The sequence below is a fragment of the Vanessa tameamea genome, chromosome 10 (genome assembly GCF_037043105.1).
Source record: "Vanessa tameamea isolate UH-Manoa-2023 chromosome 10, ilVanTame1 primary haplotype, whole genome shotgun sequence".
Taxonomy (NCBI): domain Eukaryota; kingdom Metazoa; phylum Arthropoda; class Insecta; order Lepidoptera; family Nymphalidae; genus Vanessa; species Vanessa tameamea.
In genome coordinates this window covers 2,141,908-2,163,512 of record NC_087318.1, presented here as the reverse complement: position 1 = coordinate 2,163,512, position 21,605 = coordinate 2,141,908, and the positions used below count along the sequence as shown (strand labels likewise).

At 33.0% G+C, this 21,605-nt stretch overlaps 1 protein-coding gene across 1 annotated transcript in view; it reads right to left on the bottom strand.

Annotated features, from left to right (window-relative positions):
* LOC113401798 (uncharacterized) overlaps positions 1-21,605 on the bottom strand; it is a 78,098-nt gene that overhangs the window by 54,534 nt on the left and 1,959 nt on the right. Inside the window, exon 2 of the mRNA XM_064216136.1 lies at positions 207-323. Coding sequence (XP_064072206.1) covers positions 207-261 — 55 coding nt within the window. The 5' untranslated portion in view covers positions 262-323. The remainder of the gene's footprint in view (positions 1-206; positions 324-21,605) is intronic.

Below are 21,605 nucleotides of genomic sequence, written 5' to 3'. Positions count from 1 at the left end.
TCAGTGCCTCAAATACCTTAGGTATAATATAGAATGGTTATTATTTCTCACTATGCCAATTTCTGTTGACAGTGGTAAACACTTACCATCAGGTAGTCCATTTGTCTGTCCGTCTAACTAATAATTAAATAATAATATTTTTAAAATGCAAACTGTATTATTGTGTGCTCTGTTAGTAATCTAAATAATTAATCAACAATACGTACCTTTGAAGAACAGCACCAGGATGAGCAGTACAACGCGCATGCTATAAACCGCCATGCTTCACAGCTTCCACAGTTCCAATCCTGGCCCCCTTCGAGACCACTTCATCTCACACGACTCTCTGTAATCAAAGATAAATTTTACTACTGTAGTATTAAATATTAAATCTAAATATACTTAATTCAATTCGACATTTACAAGCACTTTTGAATCGTCATTTTACAGAAAAAATAAAACTACCACTGGAATATAGATTCTTCTGATAAAAACCGACAAATAACTCTGAAGTTACATATACGATTTCATTATCCATTTGTTTGTTATATATATCCTTAGTTAAGCTATAACCGCAAATGTCACATTGGTGGGCAAATCCTACTCTCTAGTAGTGGATAAGGATTAGGAGCTTATTCTGTGAGCTGGAGCTCTGCGGTGCGGTTGATGGTGAAATTTCTTCCGTGACACGCGGGCTTCCTTTTGATATTTTCCTTTGCCGCTATCAAGGGACGTATAATTATAAACATTAATTAAACACATTATCATATCTGTCAACATATTGTCAGATATGATACATTTAACTCATAAGTTAAATATATCTTTAGTATAATTAAGTTACTAAGTAAATCCCATTTTTTTATTATTTTATTTTATTTTTTATTTTTTTATATTTTATTTATAATATATGTTGATCTTGTGTCCATTGTTGATAAATTCCTAGCTACCTGTCCCGGTTTCATTCGGGTACAATAAGGATATACACGAGTATGTATATATACGAATATACAAATTTTAGATTGAAGAAAAAACAAAAAAAAAAACGTTTCTTTTCGGCTACGAAATTTGAAATCACGGCTTTTCTCTACTATAATATCCATGTATTATACATACAAACCTGCCTCTTGAATAACTCTGTTTATTGATAAAAACCGCATTAAAATCAGTTGCGTAATTTTAAAGATCGAAGCACTTAGACGGCGGGAAAAGAAAAAAAAGACAGAAATAATTTTGCCTTTATTTGATATTTCAGACAACAAATTATTATTGTAACAAAAAATTACATGTTTTATGTAAGAGCCGATTACTAGAAATAATATAACAATTTTACAAGTAAAATAATATATAACCAAGTTAATACATATTTTTGTTTGCAATATTCCTTATAATTGATCAAAAACGACGGAGTTTATTGCCGTTTCTTCGCGGTAGAAAGGTTACGTTTAATTTAATCCTGTAAAATAACGATTCAAAAGTGCTCGCAAGAGCCTACAGTCTGGCATTTAATAGTTACCACATACATATCACACTCACATACAAAAATGGACCCTAATTTTAGTTCAGTCATGAAATAACTAAAAAAAAAGATTGAACAACAATGAATGAATATGAATGTACACTTATTGTGTCTATGACCGCGATATGTCTCATATAAGTTATACATATGTTGGGTCACACAACTCACGACACCACTGAATACACACCGATTATCTTCAGAGAATGAATGGATTACAACTGTACTTCAACTTGAACTATGAAATACAAATCATGAGTAGTTTAATTAAAAGTGGTGAATGGGTATTCGAATTAACTCTTCATTCGAATTTCAATTTAATAAATAATTTCTGATTGCAAGAATTTGTACTCTATTTGTATGTTGCTAATGATTAATTTATAATAGAATATTTTTTTCGCTTCAATCCAACGCTAAGCGTTGCTCTTAAATATTTATTTAAGCTTGCTTTAATTCTAATATAATTGTAGCAATTATATTAGAATTAAAACAAGCTTACAAAAAGTATGTTAATGGTTTTTTTACGTTTACAGATTAAATTGAACTCAGAAAAATACGATTTAAGAATATTTTTTTATCAGAAATGTATTTATTATATATGACGAAGTAGCTTGTCCCGGCTTGTTTTTAAAAAACATGAATTTCAGGGTTTGGATTTCTATCCATCCTCGGAGGTATGAAATTAAACTCAGGAAATATTCTTCTCTGACTTATTTCAAACTGAGGAGGTCCGATCGCTCCGACGGCTCGAACGAGCCTCCAAATACCGGCGAACGATCGGCCTTTTATAACAAAATTGGGTGGGGGAACTATTCACTCAATATAACACCTATTTATGGACGCAAAACTATTTCAGACTAATTTAACATCTCAAAATTCACTAAATATTATTAATTTAATAATGAAACGGTTTTCAACAATTAAAATGATTAAAACAATAATTTCCGGGCACGTGTTTTACTTAAATACGTGATTTTCCACCGACATATATGTAATTATTTGTCATCTAGTAAGTAATCAACTTATATCTTTCAATACGATACTTATATAGTATCGAAATTGATTATTATTTAAAGAAAGTAAAATAATTAAAAACATATAACTTCTCTAATAAAATAAATATATTGTTATAATATATAGCAACGAAATATTAGTATACGCGCAACGTACACACACGGAGTCCCTGCTCCGTGTATACGTAGCAGAGGCGTAGAGGAAGCGTGACGTCACAAGAGAGCCGTTTGTCGTTACGGCCTACGTCGAGTCGATGGATTACTTTCAAAAACATTACCTATAAAAATGAAAAGTGCGATTTTCCCGGAATGCAAATAGTGGATTTGTCAAAAACAATTACATTATACCCTGTTCGAGTTAGCTTGATCTTTTTGACAGACGGGCTAGTGATGAGAAACAGAAAATATAACATATATAACAGTCGATGGAACGATGGAATGCGTAATTCAAATTAGAATTCAATTTTTTTTTAACTTATTTTTCTAAAAAGAGTTATACCAGCTAAAGAGACCCCAACCATTAGCCAAAGGTAACGTTCGTAACAAAAACTTAACAATGATCTTTAATAAGGATTTTTGTAATCGATATTTGTAGCAGTTACTGCCTGTTATTTGCGTCTCTACCGACCGATGTAACATTGTACAAGCGTCTTTTATTTTCAATGTTTCTATTTAAATTTTACTTTGAAGCAATAATATATAATAGAAAAAGTCTTAAAATTTTCGGATAACGCTTGAATCCTTAGGAACTTTGGTATTATATGTATTTTTTAAAATATTTTTACAATTTTTAATATCATTAAATTAAGAAAATCATATGTTCGTCATTGCAAAGTTATGTCGATCAGAAAAAATTACATCTGTCAAAAAGATCAAGCTATCTTGTACAGGATATACAAGAACTTTTAAACGATAAATATTATATATTGGAATTGTTGGATAGTAATACCTAATTGAATGTTATTTTCAGGCGAGTCCTTATGCAACTACCACTATCACGGCCACTCAATATTGATCGTGAAACTATAATTAACACTAACATTATTATCTATCGCACATTGTTGAATACATATCAATATCATATTTGACGAAATTTATTAAAACTCTTGCCTTATTGGTATAGTAGCTTATAAAGTAATTACTATATATATATATTTATATGTATAGTATACTCAGATATTCTACCGCCAAATAACAGTACTCTGTATTGTTGTGTTCCGGTTAGAAGGGTGAGTGAGCCAGTGTAATCAGAGGCACAAGGGACATAACATCTTAGTTCCCAAGGTTGGTGGCGCATAGGTGATGTAAGGAATGGTTAATATTTCTTACAGCGCCTTTATCTATGGACCGTGGTGACCACTTACCACCAGGTGGCCCATATGCTCGTCTTTAAAAAAAAAAAAAAAGTTACAAAGCAGGAAGTCTTGGATTCAAACTCTGGGTTCAGGTCAGTGAAAAATATTATCATATTTTACTAGTAAACATATTTTTAGTAACAGCCCGAGGTTTTGAAGGTGGCCGTGCTTTTACTCTGTGTAATGTTTCAGAAAGCGCGTAAAGACAATGGTGCTGCGCCTGAACAGTTTTCGATCGTATCAGATTTTCTTTTTCATCTCAGAAAGTACGCACACATATATGCTCTATCTAGTGTTACCGACTTTAGATATTTCATTGTTAATAAATCACAAAACTATATTCAACAAATATTTTAGTGTCTCATTTGATTCTTTCCGTTTAGATTAAAATATTTATTTTGATTAACAATATCGTTTTTATTTTGATTCGAAATTGAACTTATAATAAAATTCGGAAAACCAGTCATTCGTTTGCTAGATACCGAGCAAGAAAGGTGTGCAGTCAAATAATTAATTATAATGTAAAATAATTAAATGTATTTTATTATAATTAAAAACTTGACGTCCTCAAAGTAAAGTGCAATAGTGAAAAATAAAGTTTTGTAAAATTTGTGTGACTAAAACGACAAGAGAAGGCCGTAACTAGTATCCTTAGCGGAAAACGTTTAGCTGATCGTCACTTTATAAACATTATTTATTTATTTTCGATACTTGTACATACTCGTATAAGTTTAAGGCACACTGAGTTATGTATATGGAAAATGTATGTTTAAATTTTATTTATATTCATGTTTTATTGTATTTTATTTGGTATTACACAATAATCAAATTAAAGTTTAATTGAGTTCAATTTTATAATCTCTTCCGTATCCTTTCACGAATAAACGCAAGCGTGAAATTACGTACTTCGTGTCTAGCAAGATGTTATACAAGTTATTAATAGGAATTAAGTGTCACCCAATTAATTGCATTATCAGACATGCAGACAGTAACCCCCCATTTCTGAAACACCGATCAATGTAAATTACCTAATTTTACATTTATCTTATTGGTCATTGACAGTCGATAATTTAATTTAATAGAGGATACTAATACCTAAAGATGAAAAGTGAGAGACAAATTACTAACTTGATAGTATAAATAATTCCTTCATCTGTTATCTAGGATAGGAATCTTGACACTTAAAATAATTTAATTTAAATAAAAGCTAGTAAAACTATTGACATAAAAAAAAAAATCAATTTAAACTAGATAAAAAGACAAAAGTTAGCCTTCTTAGTTAAGTATCATACACCAAATACAGGGCATAGGTGGCACATTACATGAAATATAATTATTGTCGGTGTATAAAATTGACATCGAATGAAAAGTTTTGACGTACTTAATAATCCAATCTTTACACCGTCAAGTGCGATCGTAAGAGTGAACGCTATTCGCGGAGGCTCATTGATATTAGTACCCTGTGTACAATTTCAGCGATACATGCCGTAACCCTCCTAGGATTTTAGTTTATTTGAGATAACTATGGAGACTGTTCTTAAAACTATTTGTATAATAAATTTGTGATTGTGTGTGTGATCAACGTTGATTTGTTAAAATACATGTTATTATTATATTACTGGTTACCTCGTTTAAATAATTTAATTGAACACATAAATATTTTACTTCTATGTGTATTGTAACCATGTAATTTGTCACAGTGAAATATATCATAATTGTAATTCAATGTTCGCTGAGGGCGGCGATTATAATCCAAAACACTGGATCTACTATCAATAGTTTATTTTTTTAAATTACAACATACAAAATCGTGAATGAATGATATGTAGTTTATAACATGGGCAGTGGAATCATGAGATTACCTTTGTTGAACATGTTAAGCACTATTCGAAAACTTTTAAATTAGTTTGTACTCATGCTAATCTATTTATATAAGAGATAAAATCCTAAATTGGTATGATAAAATCAAGGCTACTTGGAAATTAATTAACAGTGTTTGCTGTAAACCTAAAAGGAAATTTTATGGAATTAACCTTTGGAAATAGATATGTGCTTTTGGATTTGTAAGTGGGAAACGCTTCCCACTTAAAATCATCTACTTTAGAAGCCAATTAATACTAACAAACAATGTTCGCAAATTAAGCGTTGTAATTTCTTTAGAATAAATGATTGTATTAGATATTAAATAATAATAATAAATATTCGACAACATCACATACATTACTCTGATCCCAATGTAAGTAGCTAAAGCACTTGTGTTATGGAAAATCAGAAGTAACGACGGTACCACAAACACCCAGACCCAAGACAACATAGAAAACTAATGAATGTTTTCTATATCGACTCGGCCGGGAATCGAACCCGGGACCTCCGGAAAAACCGGTGTACACACTACTCGACCGACGGAGGTCGTCAATATTATCAAGATAATTAAAAAACTTTACGTTAGAACTATTGACGTATGAGGTATATCCGCGTACCAAATCAATAGTATCATCTGTCGCTCCGTATTTGGCCTTAATTTTTAACATATGATAAGAAACGAAGAATTGCCACACTTAAGTGGCAGTGGGCGGGGCACATTGCTCGAAGAACCGATGGCCGATGGGGCCGACGAGTTCTCGAGTGACGACCATTGACCGGAAGACGCAGCGTGGGTAGGCCTCCCACAAGGTGGTCCGACGACCTGGTGAAGGTCGCGGGAAGCCGCTGGTTGCGGGCTGCACAAGACTGGTAGTTGTGGCGATCTTTGGGGGAGGCCTATGTCCAGCAGTGGACGTCCTTCGGCTGACATGAATGATGGATGAATGAATGTTAGGAAACCGGTTTAATTACTGATTTATTAAAAAGAGGTAATGATTGATCTGTGGCCAATTATTGGCCTCTTTCTTTACTTCCGTCATTAAACAAATTACTTCCATCATTAAACAAAATATATTAAAAAAAGTCTCGTGAACAAGACATTCGTCGATAATGTCGAAATATCGAGCCCCACCAAATAAAAATAAAAAACATGGTAAATATCCCGTTTTAAATACTGTTAGTAATAAAAATAACCATGTTAATTTAAAATCTTTTATATTAAAAAAATATGTTAAATTATATATTCTGGTTCACTTTGGTTTGATTTGGTCGCTCAACAACGCTGGACAATGCTGGAATGGCAACACTTAGACATATACATGATGTAGGAAAATTATTTAGTTTCAAATGCCACAAAGACAAAATGCTCAATGTTTGCCTTACCTAATGTGGAAACGCAAAATTAAAAGCTAACTTTAAGCAATAGTGATCTAAATGTAACCGATACTACATAGGAATCACTAAAAACTTAAAACCTTAGTGGAATCCTTATTTATCGTTCTTGACAAGAAGACGTAGCTCTGCAGCATACGCGGTTAGAAAAGTAAGACAACTAACTGATGTTGATACTCTGCTCGAATGCTCGATTAGTATACATGGATATTGCAGAGCGTCCGGTGAGCAAGCGGTGGTTGCCACCAATACCATAAAAATAAAAATAACTTTTATAGTATTGTAACTTACCGCTGTAGCGTTACAAAGGAAAATACTTTGGGGTAACGCAACAGATATTGAAACTCATTCTCATTCATTTGAAAACGGTGGAAAAGAGTAACTACTGACATCTTGCCGGTTCTTCTCGGTCGAATCTACTTTCCGGACCGGTGGTAGCTTAACATTGAATTGTAACAAAATTGTGTTGTGATTCGAAATATTTTTAGGAGGCTACTTGAATAAAGAACATTTTGATATGAGTTTTATGAATCTGCTATAGACAAGCGTTTCAGAAACTGGAAATATTTACTTAGAAGGCTTTTTTTATATGATATTTGGCAAACGAGCAGGAGGCTCACCTGATGGAAAGTGACTACCACCGCCCTTGGACATCTGCAACACCGGGGAGCTTGGAGGTGCGCTTTATTTACTCAATTAATATTATCGATTATTTGGTTCCAAAGTTTTATATCCTATACACTTTAATTAGGATAAAAATGTTAAGGTAAAATTATAGTGTATTTAAATAACTCTCAAACGTGCTGTGAAATGTCAAGAGCGCATTATTCGTATTTTATATACTACATAAATATATATAAGATAAGCTTCATTACGAATCCGTCATCATTAAAACTATTAATTATTTTCAGATAATTATTATTAATGTATTTGTTTTATGGTCTGGAAAGTATGGATTCGTAGAATTTTGGTTTGGTGGAAAATTTAAATAGTAAAATAATACCGATTTTTTAAACGAATAAACATTTTCTACTTAGAACAACTTCGTTTATCTATAAGCGAATAAAATGTTAACGCTCTTAATATAGATTTTTTTTTTATGCATCACCAATGCGCCTCCAACCTTGGGAACCAAGATGTTACGTCCCTTGTGCCTGTAGTTACACTGGCCCACTCACCCTTCAAACCGGAACACAACAATACTGAGTACTGCTGTTTGGCGGTAGAATATCTGATAAATGGCTGGTACCTACCCAGGCGGGCTTACACAAAGCCCTACCACCAAGAAAATATATAAATGAATACTGCGATTTTATCATGAGTACTCCGAAATTATACGTCTGGTTGTTTTGAAATTTAAAAAGATTACTGCTTTTGCGACGTATACGCACACTAAGAATTTTTGAGCATTTTCTTATAGGGTTAGAAAATTCTTGTGGGAAGTCCGTCATTTTAAACTAGCATGAAAAGGGACTTTTTTATTTTTCTCTTTGTTAGATTTTTTTTTCAAATTTTACTTATTTAGATACAACCATCAACATCCTCTAGGGTGTTCCAATGTAAAGGAAATACGTATTCTGTTGAATTTTATATGAACGCATTTCTTTAGAGGGTTAACGAAGATACATCTTTACATGTATATCTTCTGTGCGTGTGTTTGTAACTGAACCTTAACGGTTAGACCGATTTTGATTTTTTTTTTTGTGTTTATATGAGTGGATCCCTGGATAGCTTAGAGGAAGGTAAATAAAATCCTTATTTCAATCAGACGAAGTCGGGGAGGGCAGCTAGTCTTCTATAAATTTATTACTATTTTGTACATAATAACAGAACTATGTTTTCGAAAATAGCTGGCTAAACCTTAGGAAACATATCAAAACAATATACTTGAAAATGTTAGTTCTTAAAAAGCCTACAAAACCTCTGTAATAGCATGTGTCTAACTCATAATATCTTTGAATAGCTATTATAGTTTAACAAAAAATTATAGGGTATTTGTGGATCGATTTTCTCCAATTAATTATTAATCCTTATTTAAATAGGGATTAAAATTATCTTTTACACTATATCATTCTAATAAATATTAATACCAAATTAAGCGTCGCTGCGAAACTGGATCGGGCGGTCGGAAACTGGATCTTACTCTAAAAGTTTTGACCATTATTGTTAAATTTGCTCATATTTTAATCAATTGAATCTTCTTATAAATTTATGTTTCACCGTTAAACTACGACTCAAAATCATTTTTTATAATATTTATATTCGTCGAGTTTCGTAGAGTTAGGGCTGGTATTATTCACACAATATATTTATAAATTATAGCCTAAGTGTTATTCTGATGTATAAGCAATATTACTGTACATTTCCATTAAAACCCAGTAGTAGTTTCTACGTGAGAGAGTAACAAAAATCCATACATAACAACGGAAATAAGGATTTTTGTCATACTTGCACGAATGATTATATAAATAAACGTTATAAAACAAATACACCTACTTAATGTTTTCTTGCCTGGCGCATTTTTCATTTTCTTTGTGTTTATTTAGCAGATCTTCCTTCATTCGTCCAATCTTCCTTCATTAAAGAAAAAAAATAATTATCATATTCGCTAATTAATTGTAGGAATTAAGTAATTAATTAGTCGATACATCTCTGAAATTTGAACGCACAAATCTTAACCGATTGTGTTCTGATCCTAATCCCTGCCTCGATTTGAACCCGCAGTTGTGTATTTTAGTGTTCTTAATTTGTGTTTATAATTTATGTCGTGCTTATTGGTGAAGAAAAACATCGTCAGGAAACAAATGTCGGATGAAAATCGTGTGTATCTATCAACTCGCATTTGAGCATCGTAGTGGAATAAGGTCGAAACATTGTTCTCAAAACTTTGCTTTTATATAATATTACTAAATAAATAATACTTCTGAATTAAAAATCCTCAATATTTGTTTTATTAATATACAAAAGATATATACAGATATATAAAGAGAAATAATTACCTCTTATTTTACATCATGTGAAAATATGTTATCGAACGTAGTATGAATTTATGTAGTTTAAAAAATATAAGACCTATTTTTATAATTACAAAACTTTGAAACCGTTATTCCGTAAACCTCATTTGAGTTTAACGTGATATAGCTTCGAAACGTTCATTACTTTCACAAACATCACATCCGTTACCATCATCTACATCTACTGACGTGAACCAGAAACTTGGCAGTTTCACTTACTCACTCATTCTTTTGCTTAGACATTCATTCGTTCATTTACAGAACCAATCGATGTGTGTGACACAGTTATATTTTATTGCATAATAATAGTTCTTCTCTATTTTGAATTTGGAATATAAGGATTTCGTCCATTAAGAATTAGTAGAACTGTCAGTATGAAGTATTGTTACTTGCTACGAAACTACGTTGCCGAGTTTTTAGATTTTTCTCTTGGATTCTATACGACTTTCAAAGAAGTCCAGATAATTTTAAAGTCGAAGCTAGCAAAATATATTAAGAGTTAAATTATAAGTTAAACATTTCTTTGGCATTTTGAATTTCAAACTTAAATTTTAGAAGTTTTGCTTAAAAATATATAAATGTTTTATATACTTAATACCGTCTTCCAAATATATTACTGGTATAGGATAACCCTTCTGGTACAGTCCTACCAGTACAGTACAGTCCTATCCAGTCTGGTATTTTGTGACTCATCGGCTAGTTTGCTCGTTTCTGCGACTGCGACTGGGACAATTTTCATATAATAAGTTTAATAAAAAATATGTATCACAATCGACTGCAGCACGGCAAAGTTTGAATCCCTCTAGGTAAAGATTTATATTCTATTCCAAATATAAGAGGACAAAAGTCAAATAAACATGTGACATTGATTTTAAGCTATATCAATGGTTAAAGCTTAAATAATATATTCAATATGGATTTTCGAATAAATGGCGTTTTGAAAGTCGAAGAAGTTGTTATCGGAATTTTTGAAGTAAATTTGAAGTTGATATAAATCGTTAAATAGAATCGTGTTGTATTATTAATAATGACATATTAATCAAAAACTGTTAGTAGTGCACAATATAGCCGAGTTATTCGAGTTAAGCAAATCGCATGATATACGTAAATCTAAGGTTTGTTTATCATTATTCCTTCTTTAATTAGAATTACAAAACCTGTAATAACTGTCGTATAAATTTTTTTTTTATATAGTCAATTTGGAGCCGAAATGGGCCCAGTGGTTAGAACGCGTGCATCTTAACCGATGATTTCGGGTTCAAACCCAGGCAGGCACCACTGAATTTTTATGTGCTTAATTTGTGTTTATAATTCATCTCGTGCTCGGCGGTGAAGGAAAACATCGTGAGGAAACCTGCATGTATCTAATTTCAACGAAATTCTGCCACATGTGTATTCCGCCAACCCGCATTGGAGCAGCGTGGTGGAATATGCTCCAAACCTTCTCCTCAAAGGGAGAGGAGGCCTTTAGCCCAGCAGTGGGAAATTTACAGGCTGCTAATGCTAATATGCTAATAGTCAATTTTGCTGAATACTCTGTCAATAAATAACCTAGCTAATGTAGAAATAGTTCGAATTTATTCTATTTACTTGAAAAGTGTAATGTGTACTCATAGCTCAGGGGAATGCACCCACTTTAGGAATAAACATAACCTTCGCCATTTTTCATCTAAATGAGCGAATCATTACACGAACGATTAGCGGTTTAAATGTTAATGGTCGTTATATTTAATGAAGGTTTTTTTTTTGGAAACACGAAGTATGTTATGTAATATATTTAAAACAGATGTTTCATGTCAATTTTGCTTTTAAAAATAAAACCATTATCAATCAACAGCTGAAGCAGGGCCGTATAATTTAAAAAAAAAATGACGAAATCGTTACCCTACGTGATAGATTTTTTTTCGTTAGGTTCAAATGAGACTTGCGTAAGTCAAACTAAGATAGTAGTTAGAACACGTGAATATTAAGTGGGCATTACGGGTTCAAACCCAGACAGGCACCACTGACTTCCCTGATGCTTGGCTTGTGTTTATAATTTATCTCGAGCTCGGCGGCGATGGAAAAAATCGGGAGAACGTGACGGATGAAATCGTACCACATATGTATCTAGTAAGCGAAATTGTACCTGCGTTGTGGAATAAGCTACAAATCTTCTTCCCGATAATAAATAGGATATTTAATCACCTATAGGACATTACAATTTATTTATTACGTTCGATTCCGCAGCCTCTCCGATGTCCGTTCTTTGTCGAAGTCATCGCAGGGAATAAGAATCTTACTACCATTAAATACCTACCTATACCAATCTCCTTCCATTCACTTACCTGAAAGTTACATTAAAAAAAAACTCTTAGGGTATGCTGACGTCATATAATAAAACTCTGATCTGAACTTTCTACCTTCTAGTCTTGACTTTTTTTTTTTATAAATTTGAATTTGGTCAAACGATTTCATAACTATAGATACGATGATTTAAAAACGTTACATAATAAATTATTCATAACTAAAACTACTAATAGAATATACTTCCATATAAATGTTAATTCAAATTTAGTATAGAACGTGGGAGTATCTGTCAAAGTAATTATTTATTATGAGGGTGCCTATAATAGGGCATGACATGTGGCCACAGCTGTTAGAATAAACAGATATAACAAAATCGGTCAATTTTGTATTCCTTAACATTATGTAACTTACTATAAAGACAATGCTGCATTCTTGCCACCATTCCACGCGGTCAAGATTTATACAGTAACTATTTTTAATACATATTTGTATATATATTTAAGCACTTAATGTTATCAATACTTATGTTAATAAATATATGATTAATTTAAAGATAACCAAGAATTCATTATTTAAAATTTGTCATTTTCAAACTACAAAATGTTTTTTTTTTTTTTTCAAAATAAATCATAGATGATGTTCATATGATTTAAAAATAAGGACATTTTTATGTTTTTTTCCATGACATATTATCTTAATAATCACTAATTAGTAAACATCTTAAACTAAGAAACCTTGGTAACCACATTAGTATTGTCAATATAAGATTAACATTTAATTCCAAAAAGTCTGCCGGATCTAATAAGTTATTTTGTCTTTTTTCAGTCTTAAGATAAGTTGTTATAATATAAGAACGTTATTGTAAATCATAAAAATAAATAAATATACTATAATTATGTAAGTGGATGTTTTGATGCCCTAAAGAAACTCTTCTCCACCATTTTAACTACAGAGTATGTCAGTACAGAACAATTATTTTTTATAATACTTGCCTAGAAATCAATAAATACTGAGTCCACGCTTTTTTATCTCTAATATAATCTTGTATTTAGTAATACTCTATATTTATGAATATTTTTATGACATCTTTAAATTTTTGAATGAGCCAAATTAAAAATGACTGTGGAAAAGAATACCGTGCCCCAGGAAGGATGTTATTAGATGGATACTAATCCATAATACCTTGCTCCTCGTGTTTTTACAATGATTGTCGCCGTTTCTTTCGAAAAGATCTATATTATTATGAATATACATAATATTATTGTAAACATATTGTTAAACAACTGTAAGTATACTATATTAAAAAAAAAACTGTAAGACATTATACTATGAAAGTAACCAAAATCAAAATATACTTTATTCAAGTAGGCTTTTACAAGCACTTTTGAATCGTCATTTAACAAACTATTTAAAGTAAAGCTACCACCGGTTCAGAATGTAGATTCTACCGAGAAGAACCGGCAAGAAACTCAGTAGTTACTCTTTTTCAACATCTAAAAATACAGTCATGTTAGTTAAATACAATTATATATGTATGTTATGTCTCCTGCCTAGAAGTCAACGAGCATTAACTCCACGCTTTTTTATCATCAATATAATCTTGTATCGAATAATATGCCTTCTTTACCAATGTATTTTTTACAATTGACTTGAATCTATGAAACGGCAAAGTTAAAAATGTCTGCAGAATTTTATTATAGAAGCGGATACCTTGCTCCAAGAATGATTTATTGACTTTGCGAAGTCGGAAACTTGGCGTTCTAAGCTTATCCTTACTTGTCTTATGCACATACAATGATTATCACTGATTTTATCAAAGTGTTCAATGCTACTGTGAATATACATAATATTGTTGTAAATATATTGTGACGCAACAGTGAGTATTCCTACTTTGTTAAAAACATCCCGAAGAGAGTCCCTAGCTCCAAGATTATAAATAGACCGGATTGCTCTCTTTTGTAAAATAAAAACACATTAAATATCTGCAGCATTACCCCAAAGTAATATGCCATATGACATAATACTGTGAAAATAACCAAAATATACTAGACGAGCGGTATCAATATCAGTTAGTTGTCTAACTTTTCTAGCCGCGTATGCTGCAGAGCTGAGTCTTCCTGTCAGGGATGATAAATGAGGACTCCACTGAAGTTTGGAATCCAATGCTATTCCCAAAAAAACCGTAGTATCGGCTACATCAAGACGGACACCATTTAAAGTTATATTATAATTTTGCTTTCTAACATTGGGTAGGCTAAAAACGACACATTTTGTTTTTTGAGTATTCAAAACTAAATTATTTACTGTAAACCAATCGTGTATCTGTGATAATGCACCGTTCACATCGTCATAGTCAGTTTTTTTCCTGTCTACCTTAAAAATCAGTGAAATATCGTCACCAAACAACACTATATCACAAATACCTTTAACATAAAAAGGAAGATCATTTAAAATTTATTTAATTGAAATGAAAGGGACCCCAAATTAATCCTTGTGGAACACCCATTTTTAACGTAGCTCCAGAAGACTTTATGCCATTAATGAAAACTTGCTGGACTCTTTGACTTAAATATGAAGCAGTGAGATCAAGAGCTTTACCTTTAATACCGTAGTATTTGAGCTACAGAAGCGTCTCGTGTTCTACACAATCAAATGCTTTAGACAAATCACAGAATACTCCAATAGCATTCTGTGATTTTTCCCAAGCATCGTAAATATGTTTAAGAAGTGCTATTCCCACATCAGTTGTCGAGCGACCTCTTGTAAAACCGAATTGCTGACTATGAAAAATAGTATTTGTACCGAAATGGACGAGAAGTTGATTTAAAAAAAAATTTCGAATATTTTACTTAAAGAAAAGAGTATTGAAATAGGCCTTTCATTACTGGGATCGCTTCTGTTTCCAGTCTTAAAAAGTGGTAAACCTTTACTACATTTTAACAAGTTAGGAAATTAACCCGTGTCTAAACTCTTGTTAAAAATTACAGCTATATAAGGAGCAATATCGTATATGATGTTATTAATAAACTTTACCGAGATGCCCCATATGGTAATATTTAGTAGAGCATATGACCAGTTGACTATGAATCTCTTCTATGAATTAACCGAATTCTCGTTATTTTATCACTTAAGTTTGGGAAAAGGAGTGGGGCGCGTCTTCGTATATTGAACTGACTATAATTTTACATAACCAATATTAATTTAAATTTTCTAAGTATTTGGTCCATCATAAATATCCATGTCATGATAAATGAACGACAACACGACGCTGTGCTCAAACTTTGTGACGAAATTAATGGCTATCATCAAAATAAATGCAATTTTTAATCACATGAATATATAAAATTTGTATTCAATTTATATTTTACGAGCTATTTAAGCGATTGAAAAGCAGAGCGACTAATGTTTTTTGTACAAAATTGTATAATCTTTAATAACAAATTGTGCCATGAGGTTCAATCGATCAAAAATACGAGGACTCTATTTTAACTCATGGGTATTGTGAATATCGAATGTTTTAAAACAGGCAAGCAGACGGGGCAAATGCGTCACCTCGTGGGAAGTGGTCACCGCATCACGGACATTGACACTGTAAAAAATATTAACCATCCCTAACACTCAACAACGGGCACTAAGATACTATATCCCTTGTACCCGTAGTTTCACTTGCGCAAACACCCTTCAAATTGGAACACACACTTATCAGCTCATTACCTTGTGAGCGAGTTTTTACAAATAAGTATTATATTATTTCAATTAAATGTAACATAAAATTGTTTATAATTAAATAATTTAATGACTTATTTACAAAATCAAAGTAGTCGCTGTAAATTGAAATGTTGGATCATTAATTAAAAACAACAACGGATATGATTTTATTGCTAATGAAGTTGATTCATAACATGAATTAAATTTAAAAGACAATGAATTGGTCAATTAAAATAATAAATATTTTGTTAAGTTCATATTGTGTTTGATTATATACAACCGTACCTAATATACTTATTTATTTAACACCGAAGCATGAGGTACACAATCTTATTATGTCTTATGGTGAAACGATTAGTATTATATAATAATAATTCTACCGCACTGGAAAACCATGAGTATGAAACATTTGCACACCAGCTAAAAGATTCAGAAACTATAATAATAACGCCATTTTCAAAGAATAAACCACCAAGATGTATATAAGTCATGTTTGAATTATGCTTAGTAATTAAACCATAATATGCACAATGTGTGATGTCATCACAAATTTTCATTGATATTTAATCAAGGATCCAGTTCCCTTCAAATCCTGTCATCGATCAGACAAATCGACACGCGTATCGATCTTTACTAACAATGGTCATATAGAGAATAGTTATGTTATCATATCGTTAAACATATATCATATTATATGAAAGGGAATATGTGATATTCAACAATAGCGAATGAAAGTCAGCGTGAATTTACATTTTTACATTACATTAGCAGCCTTTAAATTTCCCACTGCTGGGCTAAGGCCTCCTCTCCCTTTGAGGAGAAGGTTTGGAATATATTCCACCACGCTGCTCCAATGCGGGTTGGTGGAATACACATGTGGCAGAATTTCGTTGAACTTAGACAGATACAGATTTCCTCGCGATGTTTTCCTTCACCGCTGAGCACGAGATGAATTATAAACACAAATTAAGCACATGAAAATTCAGTGGTGCTTGCCTGGGTTTGAACACGAAATCATCGTTTAACATGCACGCGTTCTAACCACTGGGCCATCTCGGCTCAACGTGAATATATAACAAACTACAAGTGATCTCAACGACAAAATATGGATTCTTTAGTTAATTAAGGAAAGATTTAGCTGTAAATATTAGTAAAAAATATATAATTAATGAAGAAATATATAATTCCCAACAGATATATAAAAGTGAGTTAGTTTTTGAGAAGATTCTGTATTTTAGCCTACAACAATTTTTCCCGCGTCTGAAGTTCTTATTAATCTGTACAACAAATGCACGATCCGCGAAAGAGTAGGGTATTGTCCCAACCGAATGTCTGTTATTTCTTTACACTTTGACCATCCTAAAGTTGAGAATAAATAGTAGACAAAAAATATGGTGCCTTTTTATTTTTCATTCAATTTGACATGCAATTGAGCTACTTTCGTCTATAGATCGCACATCTAAAGCTGTTTATACAAGGCGCCGCAAAACGGCGACAACGGCGGCCGACTCGCGTGGATAAAATAATAGACTAACTCAGACATTTGGAAAAATTATAGCACAAACCGCCGCTGACGCCGCGATGTCACGAATCATCGCGAGTATTTAAGCGCGTACAAATATAAAAACCATTACGAAATCGGCGGTGCCACTTTTTTACGGCACCGTGTGTAATCTTCAGTTTCAATACGATAGTTTTTACCTGACTTATCATGTGATACTAAATGCTTTCGTTCTTGACTTTTACTTCACTGATAGCGTTGTAATGTCAACACTACTATTACTTTTTGTATCTGGAGAACAAACAAGAGAAGTGTTGTGAATTAATGAATATATATTGGACTTGATCGCATTTGCAAAATTATCGGTGTGTTCCTGCTCCTATTAGTGAAACGTCGCATCAACTAGTTTTTCTTTCAATCCTATGTAGCCTACATAGGATAACAATTGTCGCAGCAATGCTGCTAAATGGAGGTTTTTACTATGGCATGGAAGGCAGATGGGTAAATGGGCCACCTGATGGTAATAATAGTTGGTTTCTACCCAAACGGGCTTGCATAAAACCCTACCACTGAATAAAGAGAATGTATTATGCATAATTTATGACACAGTTCGAATACCTACTATAATATATTTGCTGATAATTGTTTAAATTGTAACACGAAATTCCTTTTTACAGTAATTGATGAAAACGTTTAATCGTTTGATAGAATCGCTACAAAATCGCAAACTTAACAGAATTTCTGACAGTTTATATTTGGATGGATCTGTATACAATTTACAAAATCTAGGTCTATTTAAAAACTTTTCGGAAGTTTACACACTGACTGTTTCTAAAGCATTCGATAAAATTTATTACATTAGCCCTGTCACAAAGTTAAAAGTGATCGGCATATACGATGGCCACTTGCTATAATTAACGTTTTATTTTAACGGGCATATTAACATGCACATTCTAAGAAATATATTTTATATGCGTTATTATTTCTCCGCAGACGTGCTGGCCGTACCGTTGTTGTATCATATTATTTACAATTGTTATTTTTTTTTAGTATACTTTCATTTTACAGTCAGTACCACGATCTGATTGCAATGATTTTTGGATTGCAAATTAATGACGAAAAGTTTGCATTGAATTTAAAGATGACGATAATTGACCTCTGTCAGCTAGATGTTAAGCTGGGTTTCAAGGTTTGTGAGGCTTAATCTTTTCTGATATCAATAACATCCACTTCCGGATTATAGCGAAATTTAAACGAAAACTAGATATCATTTAACACATATTTTAATTCATTGTTTTACAAAATTACGCATAAAAAATATTTCTTAAGTATAATTTCTCTTCATACTTAAAAATCTTGTTTCATTTATATCGTCCTATTTTGCTACTCAAATTTTTCCTCACTCAAATTATCCCAAATCATCCTATACTTAGTTTCCCGATTTTCACTCGAGAAATAAAAAAAACGGACATACCACACTCACTTAGCTAGTGAGTGTGGTATGTATAGACTCGAGTGACTTTAAACAACAATCTCAACAATTATTTCCACCTTCATCAGCTTAAAATCACTAACTAGCTTCTTTTCGTTCCTCCGTATTATTTGTCATTTGGTTATTTTCCAAACGCCTAAGACCGATCTAAAAATCAACCATTAACTCAAGTCTACCACCCTAACGGTCGCCAAAATGTTAAACAACTTCAAGGGCGTCTAGGTTAAAACGCCTTAAAGAGGAAGCTGCTGCCTTACAGGCCATAGTGGAGGTTCTTTCTTCCCATTCCGAGTCGAAAGAGACCTAGCGTCTCCAGGCCAATAAAAGGCGCCTCCGTGGGGTGGTAGGGAACGTGAGGTTTTTCCGTCTAAAAGTTAGGCATTTGTCACTGTTGCAGTCTCGTTAGTCCTAAGTAATGACGTGGGTCCTGCGCCTGACCTCTCTCAGATCATGTGGGATTGCAGTCCTACCATATTATGAGATTGGTGAAATGAAAAGTGCACTTGTATTTGCACTCGCCTTGTGCAACGTAATAAATCTTGTGTCGAAGAAAAAACATCTATTCGAGTAGGTTAGTTTTAGTATACTAGTCCTACTCGAATACTATAGAATGCATAAACAATTTCAAATAGTCATGTTATAAAATTAAATTCGATGTAAAACTAGTACCGATTTATAATGTAGACTGATTTAATATTAAATTAAGGAATACGAACTCTTCGCTTTTTATCAATCTTAAATTCTATAATGTGTATTAAGATTTATCCTTTAATATATTCTTTAAAATAATTTAATTTATTAATTAGCTGTGGAATATACTTATAAAAATGCCCTTGCATTTGCCCCAGAAAAGATATATGGATTTTGTGGGATCAGAGTTATTTTATTGGATAATCTCCGATGTACCCGAAACATGGTCGAAGATTTGCAATAGTATATTTTTTTCATAATCTAATCTTTTTTCAGTCTACTATAAAATGTAGATAATTGGAATATTTTTGATTATTAAGCTACCCTGGGCAACGGGGCCGGCTTGCTTGCTCGTCGGCTACGGCTAAGACTGACGCGGCGGGATGCCAGGGGTCGCTCCTGGTAGGTCTCCGGTTGAGCAGAGTGCACCGTGTGAGTGGCCTCGTTGGCTAGAAGAGGAGAGGGCTCATTACTCGAGCCTTCGAGGTGTTTTACACCAGTGGTCAGCGGCGGAGCCTACTATCTTATCCACCGCAGGGTGTCAGCTTTTGACACCCGACCTTCAATGGCGGACTCGGGGGAGTTTGTCGCATTTCGACACGGAGGCAGAGGAGGAAGGCGCCTCCATATAGTCAGTCGCCTTACGGCGGCTGCCGCTGGTGTGGCCGCGGTTGTAAGCCACGAGCGCTACCGTAGCCTCACCACTCGGCGGCATGGTGGAAACTGGAGGAGGTTATAGTGGGTAGGAAAGGGCATTAGGCCCTGGCACGGGTGCACGAAGTTGCGGGCACAGCTAGTTTATATATAAGATGGTTTTCTATATATATAAATCACAGTGAAATGGAGTTTGTTTGTAGGTACATAAAGTGGCGCGATTGTCATTTTGGATGTGTTCTGTAAACTGAGCGACCAAATATATTTGTTGTAAATATTGTCTTGAAGATTTGGGTTCGAAACGTCTGGTTCGTTTTCCAGTTACCTATTATATTTCTCTTTGTGTTTCTTCCCCTTAAAAGAAGGGATTTGAGGAACTGCATAAACGCGTAAATATTCAAATAGCCCTTGAACATGTTGTCAGCGTTGCGTTTTGGAAGCCAACTTAGAAAATGAACGGTACACATGTTTAGGACACCATTGCTGTCATTGCTCTCAAATTTATTTATTGCTGTTTTTTTTTATTTAGTATTGTGTACTTTGTCTAATTTTTTTGACAGTTTTGTTTATACTGTTTTCCAATTGTGCCGTGACCTAAATAAACTTTTCCCTCTTTCTTTGCTTCTGTTAAATATTCTCAATTTTGATGTTATACATTATCGTTCAATTGATAAATTAGCATCTTCTTGGTGGCTTTGTGCAAGCCCGTCTGGGTAGGTACCACCCACTTATCAGATATTCTACCGCAGGCGTTTTTACTATATACTATTAAATTTGTAATAAATAACATTAGAACGCTGTATCTCAAGAAATAAAAAAATAAAATACATAATATCAAATTCTGTTTAAGCAAAGTTCTATAGATTTCGTTACAATATATTGAATAAGTAAATATAAAATTAAAGATTACATCGAGTCGACCAGAAAAGCGATATATGTATAATGTTGTTATATCCGCGTAAAGTAAAGTAACAGCCTGTAAATGTCCCACTGCTTAGGCCTCCTATCCCTTTTGAGGAGGTTTGGAGCTCGTTCCACCACGCTGCTATAATGTGGGTTGGTGAATACAATTGTAGCAGAATTTCATTGAATCCAGACTCATACACGTTTCCTGATGATGTCTTCCTTCACCACCGAGCATG